Genomic DNA, 24,692 nt, shown 5'->3' on the forward strand with positions numbered 1-24,692 from the left:
GTTGTTCAATGTATCTCACTATTTTGTTGGGTATTATTATTATTGTTTCTCATTGTTTTGATATTATCAATATACTCAACAAAATATTCTGGTCCTAGTATGATATTCCTTTCATAAAGTATTTTACAACTTTTTTGACAGTAGTCGCCAGAATAATAGCCAAGAAACATTCTCAACAACATTAGAACAAACGTTTTCTCATACATTAGTCATAATTGTATTGAACTGAATTTTCTCGAAATTGCCGCTATTATAAGAAGTTCATTATTTGCCACGATTGTAATAAGTGCGAAATCCTTTCAAACCAGTTAGCAACATTCCATTAATTTTCAAATGCAACAAGGCCGATCGAAGGTTGCTTATAAGTAAATAAAACTACACTTCATAATAAAATATTTTAATATATACTTATTTACAGTTTGTACAAATGCTTACATAACATTACAAATTAGTGTGGCTCTTTAATTTACAAGTTCCGATTCAACGAAACATACATAATAATGATAACCAGTCTGTGAAATGTATAGACATCTAGTTGAAGATTAGGTTAAGCTTCTTGAACAATGTTTGTTATTGGAAAAGTACGAAATCTACTCTGAAGTTGTTACTGACGTTCCGTCAAATCGGATTTCAATTATATACAATATGCACATTTCTATAAAATATTCAATAAATATTCCTTATCCAGGTACTAATATATTACACTTGACTCAGTTGCACAGTTTCGAAGAACATAAGATGAAATGAATGCCTCATCTGCAATCAATTTCCAAATTTACTAACTAATCAGACCGTGGAAAAAATATTAAATAAATTTCGATAACATGGTAAATTGATTGCTCTTCAAAACATTTTGCATGGGTTTCCACTCCACCTTTGTACACTTCTCACCTAACAAGTTAATTACATTCACTGCAACATTTAAGACTGAAGGACACGTCAGATTCTTCAGTTGTTGGTTAACAGGTAACAGTTTCGTGAAATTTCAATTAAATACAGTTATTTTAGATAATCTAAGCTGATGTTATCAGTAGTCTTGGAAGTGACAATTTGGATTTTCTTGTTTCATTAAAAACGGTTACAGTAAAAAAATAACGAATTCTTCAATCTAAAACTAATCGGGAGTAACTTTCTATAATATGGGGTTGGTCAAAGCAATCAGTTTTGTCAGTCCTTCATTTGAGGAGTCATTAGTTTATAAACTACTTCCATTTACATGGTTGATACAAATCATAAAAACTGATTTCAAATAAACACAACCAGTTTTCTTTGGGAGATTGTGTTAATCAAAACAACATCTCTCAGTCTTCTTCGACACTATTTGAATAACATAATGCAATTCAAATGAATGAAGTATAATTTCAAAGAGAAACTTGTCGAACCAGGAGGAAAAATTGATTATCGAGATAAAATTAGTGATTTAGTTTTTATAAGATATAATGTTTTTGTAATACATAACGGTGGCATATGTGGTATACGAGTAGAATAATCGACCGAATGGTATTAATTCAAAGTAAATTTATGTAAAAAATTAAATTTATGTAAAGTAAAAAAAATGAAGTTTTCATTCCTCCTTAGCAATTGTGAAAAATATAACCTTAATGATTCTTCTGATTCACTTTATGAGCGTATTCAACACTTGACTTCAAAATTCTGACAAATAGCATTAGGAGCTTAATTGACCATACAGATAAAAAAGTTGAGAGTCAGAACAAATTATCTTGGATCATAATTGAAGGTTATTTTCGATCAAGGTATACATCAACATGAACTTTAGACGGTTAGAACGGAATTCCGAGACCATCCTATCCTTGCACCCCTTTCTGAAAAAACATATCTTTATCACCTTCATAACATCATAGTGCAAGATATTTTGATTATGGTAGATTTAAAGTTTTAGAATCAGCAAGTCACGTATTCTTGTACAATCAAAAAATAATTCTAACTTCAAATTCAAAGATGAATCTTTACGATTTACAAAATTTCATATAGGCATGAGATTATCTTATTTTACTTGAGTTGTTCTGTAATGTGTCTAAAAATAAATGAATCCTTCATAAATTTTCATAAGAAAATTACGGAAATGTAAGAGAAGGAAATCTGAAACATTTGCCTAGGAAATTTACTAAATGATATTAACTTTTTCAGAAAAAGTCCAAATTGTATTTATAAGTTTTGTTCACAAAAATGGAATCAAATAATGACAAATATAACAATTTCTATATCTTGATTTTTTCTAAAAAAGGTTGATAGAAAGTTTCTGATTATATTATTAGCGATGATTTTCAATAGAAACTTGGCTTGAAAAGATCATTGCAGAAAAAAAGCAGAGTATAATAAATATTCTCTGTTCGTTGATGCAAATATACTACGTTTTATTGGCGAATAACGACCAATTATATCATGAAGAAATTTAAGGTCGACCTTTTCAAGTCACTATAGTACATTTAAGCGGATTCACTATTGATATGGGATTATATGATTGGAAAATGTTAATATATCGGATAAGTTAGGAATATAATGCCGTCCTCACGAAAAATATTTATTTAATGAAATATTCTCTTGTGCTAAAGAAAACTCACACTTTTGTAGTTTTCAGAAAAAAATGTTCTACTGAACATTGTTCAGAATAGAAAGACACGATTAAAGATGAAATATCAAATATTATTTTATAGAAAACAATGACTGACTGACCAAAAGCAATACTGAAACAGAAAGGAGCAGTTACTTTGACAACGGTTTCAGTTCATTAATCCGTAAGGTAACCTCCAGTATGTCCTCTATTATATAATAGTTTAAGCAGTGCTTCTTTTCTTGAGCACCTGTCCTATAAAATTATTTTCCAATATTCTTATCTTGGTTTACTAAACCTCTCTTGGCACTGCCTTACATTTAGGTTAGAAACAGAGACTTCAAAATCTACCTCTTTACCATTAACATACTAAGTAATAGTAAAGCATTTCGAGTAGGATTAATGGAGAGTCACAACAGTTTTTTTCAAAGAACCCATCAATTGTGTGCAAGTGAAACCAGCTCTAATAATTGAATCAATAAAAGGTAAAAATGTTGATGAAAACTATTCATTCAAAGATTTAATGTGTAGTTGTCATTGTTCATTAACGTTTCTATGGATATAAAGTCCAACGCTAAAATCAACTGTACAGTTCTAAGCAGCGAATGAATGTCAATCTATAAAATAGTAAACAAAGGGGGGGGGGGTTTATTCATTTTCCCAACAGTGAGTGTCAGTGAATAAAATAACCGAAACAAATTATATCATGTACGTGTTTTACTTGTGAATTATTTCATTACCGACTGTTATAAGATGGATGTAGATAATTATTCAAAATAACTAATTCAGTTCCTTTTCGTTAGTAAATTACTTTCTAAAACCACGAATTTGTAAGATAAAATTTTCTAACTCCCAAATGAAAGTTTATAGTTTATATGGGTTGATTTAAAAATTATAAAATAAAATGTGAACGTACGACAAATGTATGTATCTGAAAAATGTTGATTTGAAAGAAGTCATCATAATTCAACTAAATGGTATTGTTCACTGTGTTTCTCCTCAAAATAAGGAAATCCAAACCATCATCACAAGTTCTTTCATATTGTGAATATTAACTACAGCAAGTCATGTGCATTTATCTACTAGAGAAATACGGTAGTCTTCAAGATCGTTTTCTCTTGAACGAGAAACTCAACTCTAAAATAACTGTACGACAGTTAAACTAAACTAAAATTAGAATCACAGATGAGGAGAAAATAGTCAGGGGCATGCTCAGTTTTGGCCAAACCCCGCACACAAACATCGTTAGCATTTTCACTGGGACAGCTGTTTTTGCTAGGATAGCATCAAGTCATGATCACAGACGCAGTTACAACCGGCACTAAACGGCACTACCGACACCCACAACCGACGGCAACCATTTCTTTATAGTTCTTCAGTACTACTTTGTTTTCCTCGTTCAAGTACAACATCGACACGGGGTTTAAGTGTGTCGGAACACAACACGCTTTTGGAACTTTCTGCGGATTCACAGAGTTCATCAATGTCTGCACGATTGCGTGATTTGAGGTGTTCAGGTGTGCCGCGAGGGGAAAATTGCAGTCCCCATCACACTTGTAGGCGTTGTATCCAGGTGGAGCAACTATCCAGTCGCTCCACCCTACGTCAGTGAAATCTACGTACATCTCATGTCTGCTGCAAGGGTTTTTTCTGGCATGCTTCTTGGACGATCTTCTCCGCCGCTGGGTTTGAGCCATGTCAGCGGCTCTTTTCTGAACACTTTTACCATCATCGGTGTAGGCCAGCAACACGGGCTGAAGATGGTTCCATTCGTTGGGATGATGCGTGCTCCTGCGTAACCTAACGTGATTGGCAGGAGTGGATTTATTGTTTCCCAATCCCCACACCGAGATCAGAAGTCCATGGTTACCGCTAGGATTCGCCAACCACCTTTGCACGGCAGGAAATACGTCTATACTGACAGTGGTGTTTCTTCTGGTGTCTATGAGAGTAGTATCCACTACTCTGGTGATCGCGTTCTGTTTCCCTTTTATCCCGGGTTTGACGATGTCGCTCACTATGATTCGTTGGAAATGTTCCCTTCGATCGATGTCTTCGGTCATCCATTGGACTTCTTGTCGGCTGAGTGTCAGTTCAGCTGCTTTCATTTTCTCGTTGCTTGGGACGCTTGATACATTGAACTTCAGACGAAACTTGTGGTTACTTGAAAATTTGGAATCTATCGGACTTTCTGAAAAGAAAAAAATTAATCAATCTCTTGAAGTAAATAGAAATATCTAACAAAGCATTTCAGTTTTATTACCAGAATATAAATGATCTTAACCAAGTTCTCAGGAATGTCTGAAACAATGGAATCAGTGTCAAGTACACAGAACATCGGATGAGGTATTTTGGGTTTATTCAGAAACTTCCACGGTATGAGGGAAAATTGAAATGGAAATTATGTTAGGACAATCTTAATTTTCTGAAAATTGGATTAACGGTTTAACACCAAACCGTTATTTTAACACCTCGACACACATCAAACTAGTTAGTTTGATCTTCATCTTGAAGTTTAGTTTAATCTTCTTCTTGAAGATGATTACTTGATGATCGAAACACGTGTCGAGGTGTTAAAATAACGTAATATCCATTCTTCAGTGAGGAATGAAGGAATGTAAACTTTTTATCTTCGCCAATAAGTAGAGTGAAAGAGTTCAGTAAATCATATTTTGATCTTTGAATAGTGCATTGCTTCAACACAACTTTTGTACTTTCTCTGTTGAGTCAGGGTTTATTCTACTCTTTGTTTATGCAGAGAGGTATGTAGATTTCCTTTTTAATTGAAATGATTTTCTAAAGCTGAGTATCAACTCCTGAAGTCTTAAATGAATTTGGACTTATGTAATTTTTAACTAGCATCTAGAGACAGTAGCCGCATTGTGTTAGCATATGAGTGGATGAGATCATGAAATTTAATTATTTCAAATGAAATCTAACCTATATCATAACCGGTCCGACACTGAATATAGTAAAAGAAATAGAAATTGAAGAAATCAAATCATTTATTGCTAATGCATTAAAGATACAAGAGTGACAAAATTATTTTACGGGATCGTTGGACGTGATCTTATGTGTAGTAATGTGTATGTAGTGCCAAAATAGCTGTGGTACTTGAAACAATTGTGATATTCTTAACTGGAAATAATGAAAATACTAAGTATTAATTGAAGACAAAGATTTTCATTTAAGAAAAACCACTATAAAATTCAGAAACGATAACATGTCACGTTATCGAGTGCTAATGTGCTCATTCTGTCATCTGCCTAACGAATTGCTTTTAATAGATTCCTATTGATACCATATCTTTGATTGTATTTCAGTTGATAGATTTCAAATGTAATTGGCTAGAATGGTTATTCATGAAATGAAAGTTGAAGTTTTTTAGTTACAGAAAGAATCATGACAAGTTTTATCAAATTGTTGTGTAAAACAATGCTTCAATGATTAATCCCTGAAGAAATAATGATTGAAATGATTATCGCCCAATATCCGGATTCAAGTTATCAGTTTTTAAAATAAAGAAAGTGGGCAATTTTATCAACCTTCAATTCAGGACACTGTTGGAATAAATGGAATCCTTCAATTTTCAGGTGTGATAAGTGAGTTTGTATGAGGTTATTCAATTAAGTACAAAATATTGTATAACATACTGGCCGTCCCACTTTCGCTACCGAGAGGCAACAACAACAACAACATCAAGTGTTTTGCATCGTTGCCATTTATACGAAACTTGAAATATCGACCAGATATTGAAAATATTCCATACATTTATTATCTTATGCTAATAAGGATTATTTGCAAATCTGGTTATTCCTTACTATTTTATCCACTATCTTGCCATAGCGGATAATTTCAATGTTCTTGGTTATTTGAGGAAAGTTGATATCATCGGCCCTGATGTTTTTTCATTATTGTATCTCCTGTTACACTCTAGCAGTCCAATAGCAGAAAATCAATCCAAATTACTTAATAGTTTGCAAATATTATAATTGGAAAATACATTTGAGCGTTATGCAACTTCAATCATACAAAATCGCGTTTGAACTCTTCAAGCTTCGAATGAACTTGTCCTAGAAAAATTACTTTTACAGAATATTAGAATCGTCAATTCTTAAATATGTTTTTGTATCATCTGAAGAAGCTCTACGAGTATAACAGTATATTATATAACATGCTCTATTATATCTGTAGCAATATAACAGCTGATGGCAACTTTGTTGGTGTAGGTGATGGTTTATTGTAGCTCATTGGCGGTGAAACGCTTGTGGAGGAATATGTTACAGGTCTGGTGTGCAGAAGAATTATTTCTCTTTTGAATCTATCTTTTACCAAGGAAACCGAAGTTTGGATGAATGTTTTACTTGAACTTCTAGGCACACACTTACGTTCGTGATGTTGACTTTATGGACAATACGAACTTGACGACAGAATCACGTGTATCACTCATTAGCAATGAAGACTTCATTCCTATGATTTCATATTTGAGGTTGATTAAGCAGAATCGTTTAGGCCGAATCAACTAAATATGCTTTGTCTTGCATAATTGCCATTGAAAATAGTAATTATATTTAGAAAATTATCCCATTCATCCAGTTCCCTTGGGAACTTCCTTATAGTTGTAGAACGTACTAGTGTTGCTTCTCTTCTAGGATCAATTGGTCAATTAGATCTTCAGATTCTCTAGAGTAGTTGTTCTCTAGTCTTCTACAAGGCAAAAAAGTTCCCATTAATCCAACTGATCCACTTCAACGAAAATCTTGATTGATTTGGTGTGACTAATGTCACACCAAATCAACTTGTTACGATTCAGCTAAATAATTTTATCATATTTCAATATTGTTAATGTTAATCCAGAATATTTCTGGAATGAAGGTACTGATATTCTTGTATTGCAGTGGATGTGGCACTACATCTGGGAATTCAAAAGATCAGCTGGTAATTTTTATAATCCTCTCAAAACTCACTGAGTCACTGAAAAAAACGGATTCTTCGAGAGTATTTTCAAAACCTGAATTTTTGACTTCTAGCAGAAAATATTTGGCACTGATTGTCTCTACATTGCAAATCTCAAAAATTGACTGCGTGATATAAACCTCTGACGAGTGATAAATCATTAAGTTGTATGGCCAAATTTGGCAGATACAGTAAGATAGATTAATGAAATGAATATATTCTCAGCTTTCTTTACAATGACTGATATCTCTTTCCGTTCTCAAAATCGAGAAAGATTTGTAAAAAAGTATCTCGATGGGAATGTAGAAAAAATATATAAAGGTGTGGCTTTTAGGTTTTAAGGAAAACTATCTCTATTCCGAAACAACACTTTTAGCTGCAAAAAGCCCAATGTAACAACTTATGTCAATAGGTTGACGAAGGCATGTTCAATACATCAGTGGTCCAATGTGTCATAAAAAAGTTTGAGCCATTGTCTTGAAACAACTCTTTCAGAAATAGTGTCCAACTGCAATGGAAACTTTTTAGAAATAGTCACAATCTGCAATGGAAACTGTTATTTCTGAATTAGACTTAAATATTGTTGACAGATAGGACCACTGGTGATTATTGATGTATTGACGAAGGCGTGTTTAACCTGTCAAAAAAGTTGGAGCCTATTTCTGAAAATATTGTTTCCGTAATTTTTCATGACAGGTTATACCACTGGTGTATTAAATACACGCCATAGTCAACATAATGATTAGAGTCTATGTCTGAGACTAATTATTTAAATTTTTCATGACAAGTTGGACCAACATATTGATGTTGATTTTCTTAAGGGATTGTCCCTGCAGCTGAGTCCTTGACACCTGTTGTTTTCTATGGTGAAAATGTTAAACAATTCAATTTGATATAAGATGCATGAAAACTGAAACAACAATGAATTAATATGATTATTAATCAAACTCCGAAAATAATTTTTCTATACCGCAGAGAAATATCCTTGTTCAATTTCGGGAACAACAAAAAATATATTCATCAAAAAATGGAATGGTGATGTTTCTTTCTAAAAGAAATTCAAGGTTAGATGATTCAACTAAGTGCCTGAGTAGGAGAAGGGACTATGCCACACAAGTTGTGTTTTTAATTTCAATATTTCTGAATTGGCTCCTACCTATGGACCATAAAACAAACTCCTTGGAAGTGTGCCATATCCCTATCTATATCTATTGTTTCAATGAATGGTAATTTATTCAAGATTATGTTTGACTTATCCTCATAAAACTATAATTTAATGAAAAAGTTGATTTTGTAGTCTAGCCCCTTCTCTCACTGTGGCACTCAACTGATGTATGAATAGATGTTTATTTTGAATAAATATCAAAGGGTAATACAGGAATTGGCCGATTTTCTAGCATATAAAACTGAAAATTAAAAAGTAATTAATTCCGCTGAGCGTTTTCATTCTTTCAATTCCACAAGAATTAGATATCAACAGCCTTATCCATATTTAGCTCGAAGATATCAAACTATTATTACTGAACAGGTAAGGTGAGACATTTTTACCATCGTTTCGATATTAACTATTACTTTAGCGATGCTAAAAATTTCTTTGGAGCTACAAAAATGCAGAATTTGGATTGTATACATTGTATTTAATGAGATCTCAAAAAGCAATAACGTTTTTCGATCAATTGACTTGAGTTTTTTTGAATGAAATTTTCCCTCAAAAGTGTTGTTGGCGTGGTATTCGCTATTTCGCCACACCTTTTCTTGAGATGACGTAATCAATATACTCATCAGTTCCCCAGTCTTCTAAATATTCATTGCAAGTGGTTGCGTTTTGACGTTTTATTGGTTGGTTGACTGGAAATTTTTTGAATATTTCTCATTGAATTGCAGAAAAAGAAAGTGAAATATTTTATAAATTAATAAACTTGAATATTGGGATACCATAAACTTGGCATCTATGCAATGTAAGCGGGGGAAATCTCGATCTCGGACCAGCTAGTAACAAATAAAGAGATGTAAGTAGGCCGGGTTTGTATGACCTGACCACATTAGCGTATCTAAAGGAATTTGAATCCTTAATTTCTCTCTTTGATTTTTGTTTTCTCGAACCAAATGATTTCGTTAAGGCAAGTAAACAAAGATCAAATATAAAATGTACTTTCGTAACATCATTGACATGAATAAAAATTTTAAGGTTCATTAAAGGGAGAGCAAATAGCAACTGAAACAAGGAGAATGACAAGTTGTAATGTGAATAAACGTGAATAAAAATTTCATTTTGAATCTTTCATTTTGTAAGTATGGATTATTTCTGAGTTGAAGAACCCAAAACAACTTACAAACTGAAAGTAAATAGATGCATTATCCAAAATCATAACATTTGGCGAGATTAGCTGAATAAAATGAATTTCAAAATAACGAAAGGATGTATAAAACCAGAAATTATCTGTATTGGCGAATGGGCTGAATATTTCTGGAAAAATAAATTGTTTCAATGAATCTTTCCGTCTCTCCCATCCAGCAAATTAGTTATTCCTTGTGGAGCAGAGAAAAGCATTCGAAAAGAATATTGTATAAACTAACATATACTAATAAAGTATATACCAACTCAGCAAATTGGGTTATTTATAACGAAATTATCATTATTGAATTTTGAAATTTCATAAATTTTGTTTCCAGTAGAAATGTAGAAATGAAAAAATTTCAATTATCAGTTCTATTTAATTAGGGCATTTTAAGAGTTATTATTTCATCTTTATTTTTATTATCTGATCGGAATTTAAAATGTAATTATAAATTTTGCTCAAATTTTGTACTTCCGATTTCAAGTAAGGATCTTTCAGTTATGTTATTTTCTACAGATGTAATTTAAGTATTGTTATAGTTCATAACGTGATCCTCCGAAATGACATGCTATGCTAAACCACAAGATATTTTACTCAGTCTGCAGTCACTTCAATGTGAGGTAATTCGTGAAGAGAGATTACGAGAAGTCTAACCAATGTAACCCAAATAACAGGATGTTCATGAAATACTGTATATCAAATTATATTTTTCTTTATTCGTGAAGGGAGTTTTAGTGTTCGAATAAAGGTGAGAAATAGTTTTGCAACACTTTGTAGGAAAAAAAATAGAAAATACAAAATTTTAACAAAATATGTAATTATATTTCAACTTTTGAATAAATGATAAAAACTGATCAGTACATTTTTACTGGGAATTATATTTATGATAACTCTTCATAGAATAAAATTATTTCAGAATCATTTTCTCAGGTGATATGACAGATTAATCAACATTTGTCACATTTTTCATCTGCCGCCGTTTTCATTTGTGTGAATGACTGCCATTTCATTTTTAAACCTTATTTTGGTGAGTTATTTCCATATATACTTTAAGTTATTGTTTGCTTTCATTTTTTTAATTTTAGTTATTCTGTAAAAAAGAAATAAAACTTTCCGAAAGTTCGAACCATCAATGAATAGTTTATCGAATAGCCATTCGATAAACTTTCGACTACCAAACCCGAATAGAAAAGAAACTCGAATTTCTATAACTAGTCGAATGAGCTGAATGAACCTATTCGCATCTCATATAAACATACGGCACATTTTTTTGAAATCTGCAAATATTATGCTATTGTTTTCTCAGAAGTATCTTCTGACTGCTTGTTCGACTACTGACCTATTTATTTCGTAGAAATTCATATTGAATATAGAATAAAGACAATAACTTTTGTCTAATTTCTATTTAGTTCATTATTTGTTATGACTGATTTCGTTTGAAAATGGTCTAATAAACCGAAACCGGTCATAATAATAAACTATCTAGAAATTAGACAAAAGTGATTTTCTTTACGCTGTATCTTCTAATTGCCTTTGTTAATTAGTTGGGAACATTATTGGAGAACTTTCATGTAACTGAAGAATTTATATACCTACAGGCTAAATTGTAATCAAATTAAGGAACTAACTCATCATTTGAAAAAACAGGATTCTCTGAAATTTCAAAATGTTATGACGTTAATCAAAATATCTAGGACAAAAATTTTTTCAAACTGGTTGCAGAATCACAAACCTAATAATTTTGAAGTGATGGATGAATAAACTGTCGACTATATTAAGAGACAAGAATTTCGCGCAGGTTGATTTCTTTAGTATTGGAAAAAAGCCAACAGGTACCAGCAATCAAAGAACAGGTAACAGTAATTATTATATCTCTAAAAGGCCCTTAACTTCGACCTTCTGTCCATAACAGTTTTTTCAGCTTACGCCCCAAAAGGGACATTATAACACTTATAAGGCAAAATTATTGTTATGAAGGGTGACTGAATCAAATCGTTAATAGCTCATTCATGAATGTACTGATTATATTATTTTTTGTTTGTTCCAACAAGTTATTTATAACGAAAGTAGTTTTCTGAATATAAAATTCAATTCATCCCTTCGTTCATATTTAACTAATGAATCACATAATAAACATCAATAGTTATTACCTGATCGAAGTGAAGTTACAAAAGCTATACTTTTATCACTTAAAGGTACGCCAGTGCATAATAAGCACCTGATATACCTATGTCTCAACATACCGCAATCTATAAATAAAACAATCGTTCAATAATTATATTATCTAGCGTTGATGCTTTGGAATTTCTTGATGTGAATTGGAATGTATACGTATACAGTGTGTGAAAGCCGAATGGAATAAATCCATTATTTCGGTTACGGTACATATTTTAACAAAATCCCGAAACACGTTAAATTTAAATTATAATTTGACATAATTCATCGGAAAAATGCCACCCCTACCTTCAACCCCCGTCGAATGACAGGTACAACTCCCAATTTTTTAAATGGGAAGTATAGGCTTGTGATATACCTATCACCTTTGAAAAGTCTCTTCATTCTCTAATCAAAAATATTATCGCTTTCAAGTTTATTGCAACAATTAAGATAAAACAAATTAAAATGATGTGGTTACCGACATTCGATAAAATACACTGGAAACTTATTGCAATATACTCGAAACTCATTTCATGTTGAGGTATTGATACTAAGAAATTAAGCAAAACCCATAGCAATGTTCTTTTTGGATGGTATCCTTTAAAAAACTGTGAATAATTTCCGTGGCAACGTTAGTTTAAAACGCCTTGTCAACTTGTTTTGTATGTTACAACATTAGTTTTCAGTATTTTAATTAAAGTTTAAAGTTCCTTAACTTCAAGTCTGACAAATGGTTAGATTAACGGAAATGCATAAAACAACAATTTTACAAATGATTGGTTACTGAGATAAAACTCGAATACAACAGGAAGTAGCTCGTCTATTTCATGAGAAATTTTCTAATTTACCGCCCATATCTCGAGGAGCAATAAGCAAAATAGAGAAACAGTTTCGCGAGCTTGGTCATGTGGAGCAGATGAAAAAAGTAGCTACCAATGCAATGAGTGATGAACTCAAATTAGATGTGATGCTTAAGTTTGAGGAAACCCACATACATCGAGTAGACAGACATCCACTACATTCAATGTTAGCCATACATCGATAACAAAAATATTAAAAGAAAATAAAATGCATCCCTATGAAATGAAAACTACTCAGGAGCTCATGGAAGACGATTTTGATAGAAAAACTTATTTTTGTGATCAAATGATGGTCATGTTGGATAACAATATCATCCAATTAGAAGACGTTCTGTTTTCTGGTCAATGTACTTTGTCTCTTGACGGTCATGCTAATCGACAAAATTGCCGGTACTGGTCAACGAAAAATCCTCACTGAATGATAGAAGAACACACGCAATACGCTCAAAAGATTAATGTTTGGGCAGGAAACCATATTGGTCCCTTTTTCATTGAGAGCAACTTGAATGGCGATAATTATTTTGCACTACTTCAAAATGATGTCATTCCAAGTTTACCAAATTTATATCCTAATCCAGGAAACCCTCCCCTCAAGTTTCAGTGAATACGACATGGTTTCAGCAGGATGGAGGACCACCACTATACCAAGTTAATTTCCGTCAATACCTCGATACAACATTTCCTAATCGGTGGATAGGTGGCGAGGATCGATTGAATGGCCAGCGCGATCACCTGATCTTTCATCATTAGATTTATTTTCATGGGGATATGTGTAGAACAATGTTTACAAAACTGAAACTTCAGATTTGAATGACTCAAAAGAACGAATAACGCTTGCGATTATGTCAGTCACGCCTGATAAATTAAATAATGTTAGAAGACAGTTTTATTCGAGGTTAGGATGTTGCCAAGACGTTCGTGGTGAACATTTTGAATATCTACTTTGTGAACATCTATAGTTCTTTTTCGTATTCCACATTTAATTACGTTTTTCATTACATTTCAGTTGTTGGGTGTATTTTATTGAATTTCGGTATCCACATGATTTTAATTTATTTTATCTCGATTGTTGCAATAAACTTGAAAGCGATAACATTCTTGAATAGAGAATGAAGAGACCTTTCAAACGGTATATCACAAATCTATACTGTCCATTTAAAAAATTGGGGGTCGAACCTGTCATTCGAAGGGGGTTAAAGGTAGGGGTGGCATTTTCACATTCAAGAATGTCAAATTATAATTTACATTTGACGTGCTTCGGGATTTTTTTAAATATGCACCACGAAACATTGTCAATCATCTTCAAACAAACGAAATAACGAATTTATTCCATTTGGTTTTTACACACTGTATAGAACTGAAGTTGATTGTCAATAGCATTTCAAATGTTTATAGTCGAATTAAGGGTATCAAGTTAGGCCTATTATTTGAGGATTCTATTCTTTGGTTAATTATGCGAAAATAAAATCATATGAAAAAATGTCCTGAAGGTTTGAACTTTTGAACTACAGGCCGCTGAAGTTTTAAACAAATATAATTTTCTTTATGATAATTTTGGTATGACCCTGAAATGAGAAACTCAGTATAAATCATCTTCCACACATTGAGCAAGATGTGTACCGAATCATTTCGAAATGGAAAATTACGCCACTGTTTGTTTCTTTGAGTTTTTTTGAACAACTTCAGTGTGTTGTTTTCGAAAATGAAAAATTAAATTCATTATTTTGCATATCGCAAACAACTGTCATAGGCATACAACTGTCAAACTTTTTTGCTTCGTACCTACTAGATACTTCAATGTTCATAACGTGTACTTGAAATAATAAAATGAGAAAACTGTATGTCAAAAGAAAACAAATTTATAGATCTGTTATTGTCAGAAAGGATTTTAAAATCGAGTTTACTTCAAGAAAGAGCAGTGGCGTATCAATTGTTTCTTCGAAATAATTCAATACAAATCCCGCACAGTCCTCACTGGCAAGAATAAAACATTTTACAAGAGTATCTAGGGTAATAATGAAGTTCATCATAAAGAAATATTCTCAAATCTTTAACACCATGAAGTTTAAATATTAAAGAAGTAACTACAAATATGAACAATGTTCATATATATATTCAACACGATCTATTGAATTCTGCGCCGTGTTACCTGGGAATTTGTGAAGAGTTTATTATTTCACAAATGGATATTTCATTCTGATGAGCCTATAATGCTAAATAATCTACAACGATGAACTGGTACTTGAAAGTTAAATTCCAAGAAGCGATACTTAAGTTTAATGATCCCTACTTAGTGAGGGTAGGTATTTACCTGATGAAAGGACTTATTGTAGATGTCAATTATAGAACCAAAGGCGTAGTAAGAAAGGTGACAGTAGTGTCCATATTTTTCATGCACAGGGGTATTTGTGTACATATACAGTCATGTCCTATGACTACATTTTTGAAAAATCATCTGATATTATAAGTAAAAAAGTAATCAAACATAATTTCACATACAATAAAATCTCCCGATCTCAAACTCCCCATCAGCATTATCATGAACATTGTGAAACACAATTGATTCACTCATACTCTTGCATATTTTGCGAATTTTCAAGGCTGTATGACAGAAATCTGTTCTGCCACAACGACCGTTCGGAAAATGATTCATACATTATAATCGAATATACTCACTTCAATACCAAACAAAGAAACTGAATTTATGGGAAAACTTTTCGAAGGCTTTTTTCACGTATTCATTAATATATAAAGAATGTAATAATTTACATATTTCTATCTGAATGTTAAATTTTCAGGCTTTGTATCCTTCTACTTCCTTATTAATATGTGAAAAATATAATAATTCACGTACTTACATCCAGCAATGCATGTAATTAATTGAAGGACACAAAAAGTACAATGTTTATATAACAGTGGAGAATCTGCGAATTATTTTTTAACAATTGAACAAAATTCGTTTGCAGAAACAGAAAAATAATACATGCGGGAAACAAACTTTTTATATTATTTTTGTTTAATTGAAGACTAACTATTCTCATAAATAATTTTTATAATTTTCCATCTACGTCCAATTGTAATAAAATTATATTTAGTAATCTTATTCTACAATATAACATACTGTAAGACAAAACTGATTTGATTCATAATATATCACTCTCAGCTATGTTAGACTTTTTAGGAAATCTTATATAAAGAAGTAGAAAGTCAAAAAGTTTTTTCCAAAAAGCTAGTCTCTTTAAAAAAATATTACCTGTCAAAAAATGCCTTCTCGATTTTTTTATGAAATTATTGAGCACGTGAAAACCAACTCATGATAATTAAAAAATAGTTTTGGATATTCAGGTCACGATGAGTGAAAAAATTGATTTAAATTTTGTTTAAGGATTAGCAGTTGGGATTATCTGCTCATAATTCGACCATAACCATTACCAATTCCACTAAATTGAAGTTCATAATAAAATGAATGTGTCTCCATTCAAAAAATGACCTTTATCTCGATATGAACACCGCGGAAATGTTCAGGTCGAAACTGATCACACCATTGAGTAGCCACAGAAAAATCCTTTCCGATTTTTTAAAACTTCTTTCCTAAAATGCATTCGTTGCCAAAATTATTCAGCTGGTTTCAAGCTTTTGGGTTAACCGGTATATTTATTACATATATTTTGAAAGTCAATGACAATATCTAATGATAAGTGTTTGTAGAAAAAAAATATTGAAAATGCAATCTAGTCGCATTGTTGAAAGATTGTAACATTTTCTTCTGGCATGAATTAAATGTCTATAAGTATAATGAGACTAGCAACTGCCAATCCAATAGGGCATTTATTTATTATGACATCCACGGCAAGGTCATGAGGGGGTCATTTAAACTTGTATATCCTTAAAACGACAATCTAGAGTAAATCTTCGATGACTAACGAATACACAGTAGTCCCACTAACAAGCTCACATTTATTTATGACATTATAGGTTTCAGTATACTGTTGATTACATAGATATCAGGTATGTTTGTAAGGAGAGTTGTCATTGCCCTTCCAGACCCATTGTTTTTTTGCTTCTAAAAGAGCCTGACTACGATATATGTTCAATCACTTTTCAACGAAAGAAGATACTTTTGGGATGCTACTCAAAAGCTTTGGCTCATTATTATCACGAATAGCGTCGCCGGGACTACCATATTTATAAGAAGGAAGCCAGTTGGTACCAAGATTCAGCAACGACACTTCAAAAATTAGAGTAACTCGGAGATCAAAACCTACTATTTTATGGTAGCATTATAGAATACTAAAGTATATGCAGACGAATTAGAATTTTTAGGTTTCTGTGAGTGTGCTAAAATCAATGTAGAAGATTCTATTTTTTAACTAGGAAAGTTTCAGAAAGGTGTTTTCCAACATCAAGCAAATCAATAATACGACGAACTGTCTACGCTACACTGTAGATAGCTTCATTATCAAGCATACTATGTATTTATTATTAGTATCAAGAAGCTAGCAATTGAGTAGGTAATAATAACATTAAAATATGCATGACATGTATATGACAAATATATTAATACTCCTTCAATAAGCTTCGATTTGCAAAGTTTTTTTCATTCACAAAAGAAGAGGCACAAACTTCAGATGATGATATACAATTCAACTGAATCTAATTATGTCAATTATCAAACTCAACTTGGCGTCAAGGTGTCACCAGGAAAGCTTACAATCAGAAAGTACTGTTTTTACATTATGAGCTGTCATGAAAATATTCTTATAAGCAAATTTTATTCGACAACATAAATGAAAATTATTATCATATAATATTGATATCTTATAAAATAGTACCAAAAATTGTGCCCCTGATAAATTCTTCGTTTTTTATTCATGAAGGACGTTCAAGTGTGTTTTTGATAGTCAAATTTTCGAAACTGATGAATACTTCTGGATTATGAAATGGACTTGTAAGATGACGATTACAGCAGACAAGACAATTTCAGTTTGTAGTAAGAAATTCTCAAGTTTTGTCTCAAGTTCAGCACTTGAATCCAAGTAATTCAATGAAACATTCTATATCGAACATTAATCAAATTAAATGATTTATATATTTATATTTTTCCACTTGAATGCCAAACATTCTCATTTATTCAATCTGGGCGACTATTATTCTTGATCAACTTTTTTATGTTTTTGAACACGTGTTTCAAGAATATTAGCGAAGGCTGCCAACGCCTACAGACAAAACATTGGTATATTTATTATCGATAAACAACCATATCATGTTCCATATCTATAACCGGAAGTAATATCAATTTCCTAGGTCAGATTTTGCATGAACACATCTATACATACCAAGTTTCCAAATAATTATTAACTTAGATCAAACAATTTGTTGGTCACCTGGTATAGTTATTTAAAAGTCGATCGAAAGTATTGAGCGTGATAATGAATGATAATGACATATTTATTCTATCGCAATAGTAATTATTCCTTTCTTTGTAACACTACTAACTATGTGGGCGGTGTGAAATGAAATGAAAAAATCATTTCGCAGAACTGTTGATGTTTACCAAGTTTAATTCCATGCAGCAATGAATATGAATAGTTTATTAAACAGTATTTTGTTTCCTATGATGTTTCAAGTATTCAAGAGGACTATTATTTCGGAGTACTGTAATGATATCAACATGTTTTTCAGAGGAAATTTTATTCAGGAAAACTTTGGCATGGATCGCTGATTGAAATAACGTTGATATCATATTTGGGTTGACGTACTTGGAATTATTTACACTCTATGGAGGGGTATACAGGATCGAAAGTACCTATATGGTAACGAATTGTGGTTCAGTTAATACATTGATTTGTGTAGGTTTCTAAAAGTCTCATTACTTCTACAATGTTTTCTGATTTTTTTTTGTATAAAAAAGCATTTTTGCTTTGTATGTCTCTTTGAATAAACAAAAAAATCTGAGAAACTTCAAATGAAATGAATAAATGGAAAGACAAACATAAAAATTGAGAATATTTCTTTCAAAGTTTTTGGTTTTATTTTATAATCTTCTGTTGTTCATCGGTATTGCATCCGAATAATTTTTTGTTGACCAGACGACTTTATTTTCTATGTTGCTATGTTTTGGTCTAATGTGTTTCTCAAACTGGTCCATAGTAATCTTGATTTCCTATAAATATCAAATTGACTTTCTTGAGAATACATAAATACTATGACATGAATTCGTAAATATTTTCAAAGGAGGAATCTTCATATATATATGAATTTCATTGGATGTTTCTGTCTAATGTCATATATATTTGATACATTTATCTTATTTTTCCAAATGTTCTTCATTTACGTACAGACTTCTTCATTTTATAAAAAACTTCATACCCGTATCACTCAATGGAGAGATAATAGAGATAGCATCATCCATGAAATACTTTATATAAAATGTTATACCTTTATATTATCTATAATTGTAAGTTGGATTAGAAAAAACTAATATCAACTGTTTTTCAATTTCAGAGAATTCAAGGTATCCCAGAAGTTTCAATAGGTTGAATTGTATAATCCATGTTCATTGAAGAGGATTCCCATTTCAGAACCCATTTCAGAGGTTACTTCTAGTTTATTCCATACATCAATTATCACGTTTTAAAAAAATTCTCTTTACTTTCGTATTGTGATATTTTTCAGAATGAATGTTTACATTTCAATGTTGTTACCTTGAAATATTCCAAATATATTTGAAGAGAAGTGAATTGAATAATGATTTCACTTCACTTGTATTATTCAGATTCTTCCAAGGAAACAGTTATATTGCAGTTTGACGAAAAAGCCAGAAAACGGCATAGTTATCGAGTTTTGTGTTATGTTATATCTGTTACCAGTACATACATGATTAGAATATTCAATAAGAGTCACACTGTGCTCAGAATTGTTCAAATTCTACCAAGTAATCACATATGCAAACTGTTTTATTACAGAGTTAGGATGTGTTGCAATATATAAATCGAAATATATGCATTATATCATTCAACAGCAGAAAAAACTGTTGTCATACTGATACAGGATAAAAATTATAACAATCATTATTTATTTGTTTGAAGGTGATTGACAATGTTTCATGATGAATTTCACTAGTTCGGACTTCCATTGTCTACTATATAAAATGATTCGAAATCCCTGAAACAACTAAAAAAGAAGAATTATAAATGAATCGCTGAAAATAACAATTGAAATGAAATATAATAGTGAAACAAAATACAAGTAAGAATAGAACAATTGAATGAATAAAAAAATAAAGAAATGAAAAAAGAAAATAAAAAATAAAAATGAAAAGTGGAGAGACTCCAAGTCACGTTAGTTCACGACGTTTCGATTGTTAGTATCTACAATCGTCTTCGGGTGATGACTGGCCATCTCTCGGAGGAATCAGTCCCGGGTGATGACTGGCCATCTCTCGGAGGAATCAGTCCCGAAGACGATTGTAGATACTAACAATCGAAACGTCGTGAACTAACGTGACTTGGAGTCTCTCCAATTTTTATTTTTATTTTTTATTTTCTTTTTTCATTTCTTTATTTTTTATTCATTCAATTGTTCTATTTTTACTTGTATTTTATTTCACTAATATTTCATTTCAGGTTTATTTTGCTTAATATAATTGTTATTTTCAGCGATTCATTTTTAATTCTTCTTTTATAGTTGTTTCAAGGATTTCAAATCATTTTAAATAGTAGACAATGGAAGTCCGAACTAGTGTAAATATTCTTTATATTTCCTTGAATATGGAATGTTGCTTCACGAAACTGATTTACAATGTGTTGTGGTATGAATGAGATAAAATTTTACTCACATGGAACATTTTCATATTGAAATAATTGCTTTCTCCCTTTCTTTGGAATATTTCCACATTTTTTTGTATAAAGATGTAGAAGTAATCAGTCAAAACCTTTCTTTCCCGCTGGAGATTGAAAAATAGTATTGTCGCTGTAAACCTTGAACTTGAATATTCATTGAAAAAACTATAAATAATAATATGGCAATGAAGTATTACGAGAATTTTACAATTAAAACTATTGGTTTACACGATATGTTTAGTATTACATATCATATAATGCATAATTTTTCGATGCATTACATGATATGTAATACTATACATACCTCCTTTTTGTTTCATCCATTCAAACTACACACTTCGTTATATGAGTTTTCTTTGGATGAATCCACGAACTTGAGTGGAAAAAAATTCACATCCAAAAATGACTAGTTGTCTAACTCAAAATCCTGATGTGAACCGAACCTTATCGCTATAAAAAACGAAGTATAACTTTGTCAGAGATTCTAGTGAAGACCGAAAGTTGCTCAGTGATAATATTCACTATTTTTATATTTTTACCAGAGTTTGGACTTTTATTTAAATAAAAAAAATTATTGAATATAATAGTTTTGAAGTTTTGATGATTTTCCAGCAATATCTTCGCAAGGTTCTTGTGTTCACAGTACACTTAATGAGAACACAGGCAAAATAAGGGTTGATAAAATATAGTGATATGTTATACATAAGTACAAAATGAGTGGAATTTAGTTAGTATGGAAACGCGTAAGGAAGCTATTGTATGGCGAACTACGTGTTGCGGTTGTTTGCGGCTTTTTAATTGTCTGCTGGTGAAAAGCTCAGAACGAAGTGTTATTTGACCACCTTGATCATTTTTATCGGTGAAGATGAACGGATTTTCACCCGGAAGGTGATTCTTCACTAAACTAAGACGTTGACGCAAATAATGGAAACCTCTATGAAAACATACCAATATGTGTGAAACTCCTGACGGTATTAGCAGTTTCCGTTCGCCAGCCTTTCTTCGGAATCGATGTGGTGTCTAGCCGCAATCCGGTTTGCCTTTCATATAAGTCAATCATAATTTGCGGTATCACTACTTTCGATTTATCAATTTTTGGCCTTCCTTTAAAACCGAACAACGACAACAAACCCGCTTCCGCTTGTTCTAACACATCCTTGGGGAGATTTGATGACAATGTCCTGCAACTGCATTCAAAGATGATCAGCGGCACTAACCAAAACTTGATGCTCAAATTCATTGTAAACCTGTAACAAAACAAAATGAGTTTGATTTGTGTGGTTTTCAAAAGCGTTCAAAGAAGCAGGTGCTATACCGTTTTCGTTATTTTGGGGGCAAAGCATCCCGACATATTGGGAGCAAAATACCATTCAATCAACAATAGAAATGCACAATAGTAGTCTTGGAAGGTGACTTACTTGAATATTTCAAACTTGGTTCAAGGACAGTGTTTGGTTTGCAACAAATCATCACCCTTCAAAATGCGGTGTTCTGTCACATGAGATATATTGAATTACATACTTCAAAAGTAGGTAGTTTCATTTTTGAAAGAACGAGTTCTTCACGAATCATTATTCTGAAGATGAAACTATGAAACAATAGATTTGTCCGAGATTTATCGGCATCAGTCAAACTTCAAATCAGGTAAATAATTCAACACACCGTTATTTTTTTATGAAACTTCAATTTCTAGGGTCATTTGGCTAAAGTTATTATGACTGTTCATACTACAATCCGTCTTTAGTTCCTAATTCATAGTTTGAGTATATATTATATAAAAGTATATACTCTATATACAGGCATAATGTTAGGAAAATTCTGGAGAAATTTATTGTGCTAATTCATTCCTTACTGGGAATCGCAATATAAAATTTCTATTTTTACAATCATTCATGGGCATCAGGATACTTTGTGGCATACCATAAAAAACAGCACAAACTTCCTTTAATCTTTTCCAGTCATATTCGCATTCTTTTGCAATAGAACAAAAACCGATTAAATGAACAAGAGGATACGGGAGTACAATGAGTCTCATGTAGTTTGGACCAAATTTGATATCTTAGTTTCTGTTGTGTAGGTACAAGCTAAGTTGTCTGGAATGAAAATTTTTGCAAAATAACCTCACAAGTGAAAGGAATTATGAAATCTGAACTCTCAGTTCTGAAAACCTTTTGAAGTTTTCAACCTGTTGGGCAAAATTCTTCAATGATCAGTTAATAATCATTGGAATATATTTCAGTTTCGAACATAGAAAAATACCATCAGTACCACCAGCATTCCACCAATATTATTTGTACAGTTGATCTCAAATTATGTTATTGGTCTCTTATAAATTAATAATCGGCCAATTCAATTTGACTCAAATTGTATGACCACAAGAAATGTATTTTCAACAGTGTTATTTCTATTTTGAGTATCACCGAAAATAGTTATTGTACTGGAATCGTACATTTCACAGAACTGATAATGATAAAACGGTCGTTGTTTGTCAAAACAGCAAAGGACAAAATTTGGTGACCTGATATACCTAGTAGAACAATAAAATGTTCAAAAACGTCTCAATATGTTATATCGCAAAGACACTCCCAAAGAAGTTTAATACAGAGAAACATCTGGTGTTGGCTGATTCCACCACATATTATCTGTGAAGTCTTGTAATATATTACCTTGAAAATAATTCGATTCCGAACAAAAGTATAAACTGAAGACGGAACAAATTGAGAGTTACCCACGAAATATACTAAAATACAATATTGTAAAAATCACTATGCAGAATATATTTTGTTGACGTCAATCGAAATTTGTAGAGAAAAACAATGATAATGGAAATTAGAAATTCAGGTAGAATAAGTTTATACTTTATAATAACCTAGCGGCAGTCTTTGTCCAGATGGTAAACAAGTAATTCATTTTGAAGAATTTTTTCGATGCGTCATTCCCAAGCAATTCAAATATAACCATCCTTTACCGAGCACATTTGAATAAAGTTCAAGGAAGAAACCAGATTCCAGCGTGAAAGAATGCATTACATATTAATTATTTATAATTTAATGAGGAAATTATGTATATCTTCACAACGATCAGTAAAAAATATTTCTAATTGTGCATATAAATGCACACGTTCCACTTGAAATCATATTGCATAGATGCTTCCATTTTGATTGCTATGTTGCATGAGAAAGGAGTACCTCGGCAAGAGTCAGTCAATAGTGTTTTGTTTTCACAAGAATCTCATATGAATCATACAAAATCTTCTAGGAATAACCGTTGATGAGTAATGCAAAATTATTTAGTCAATGGTTTCGAATATTTAGGACATTTCCATAATTCTCAATCGTTCCTGATCACAGTTCCTGATCACAGATGAAGTATTATCTACGCAACTTTTAGTGTCAATAAAAAACGAAAGACACAATATGTACATGTACTATTATGTACATTATAGAATTTAAATCCTGGCAGATTTATTTACTCCCTGAGGCAAAACCTCTTGGTTTATTTGGGATGACCTTGTCTAAGCGACAAGATATGGTGTGCAGCAATACCAAAATCATAATACCCAATGATTAATAAAAAATGAAACTAGTACAAAAATCAAATAACATGACGTATTGTTATTTTTATGAATGGACTGAACCGTTATATTTCTAACGAGGAAGCTACGGTGCTAGGAAAATGCGTCTTGTAATAAAAAATGTTTGTTAAAATTGTTCAATTATTATCATGGATAGTATTGTCACTACAACTACTAGAGAAAGTTTTATTTGAACTGGTATGATAATCGAAAAAACACCCTTTAATTTTTTTATGAAAACTCGCATGGTATAAAGTAATATCGATGCAAAAATCACAAAAAAAACTTTCTTGGAGATACAAAATTTAGATATTTTAAAATATAAATGAAACGATCGAAATGATAACGTCACGTCGATTACCCGAGTTTTTATTTGATAAGAAACTTCGGGAG

General features: G+C 31.8%; 1 protein-coding gene across 3 annotated transcripts in view; it reads right to left on the minus strand.

Moving 5' to 3' along the window:
• Nucleotides 1–381: 381 nt before the first annotated feature.
• dpp (decapentaplegic morphogen) overlaps nt 382–24,692 on the minus strand; it is a 117,979-nt gene continuing 93,668 nt past the window's right edge. For all 3 annotated transcript variants that reach the window (XM_074181930.1, XM_074181931.1, XM_023161749.2), the window contains exons 2-3: nt 21,674–21,972; nt 382–4,763 (exon numbers count right to left, since the gene is read on the minus strand). In XM_074181930.1, coding sequence (XP_074038031.1) covers nt 3,904–4,763; nt 21,674–21,965 — 1,152 coding nt within the window. In that variant the 5' untranslated portion in view covers nt 21,966–21,972 and the 3' untranslated portion in view covers nt 382–3,903. The remainder of the gene's footprint in view (nt 4,764–21,673; nt 21,973–24,692) is intronic.

This window comes from Leptinotarsa decemlineata, unplaced genomic scaffold (assembly GCF_025532065.1).
Source record: "Leptinotarsa decemlineata unplaced genomic scaffold, Ldec_3_MD MMD2_tig00026328_RagTag_RagTag, whole genome shotgun sequence".
In the NCBI taxonomy this organism is placed as follows: Eukaryota; Metazoa; Arthropoda; class Insecta; order Coleoptera; family Chrysomelidae; genus Leptinotarsa; species Leptinotarsa decemlineata.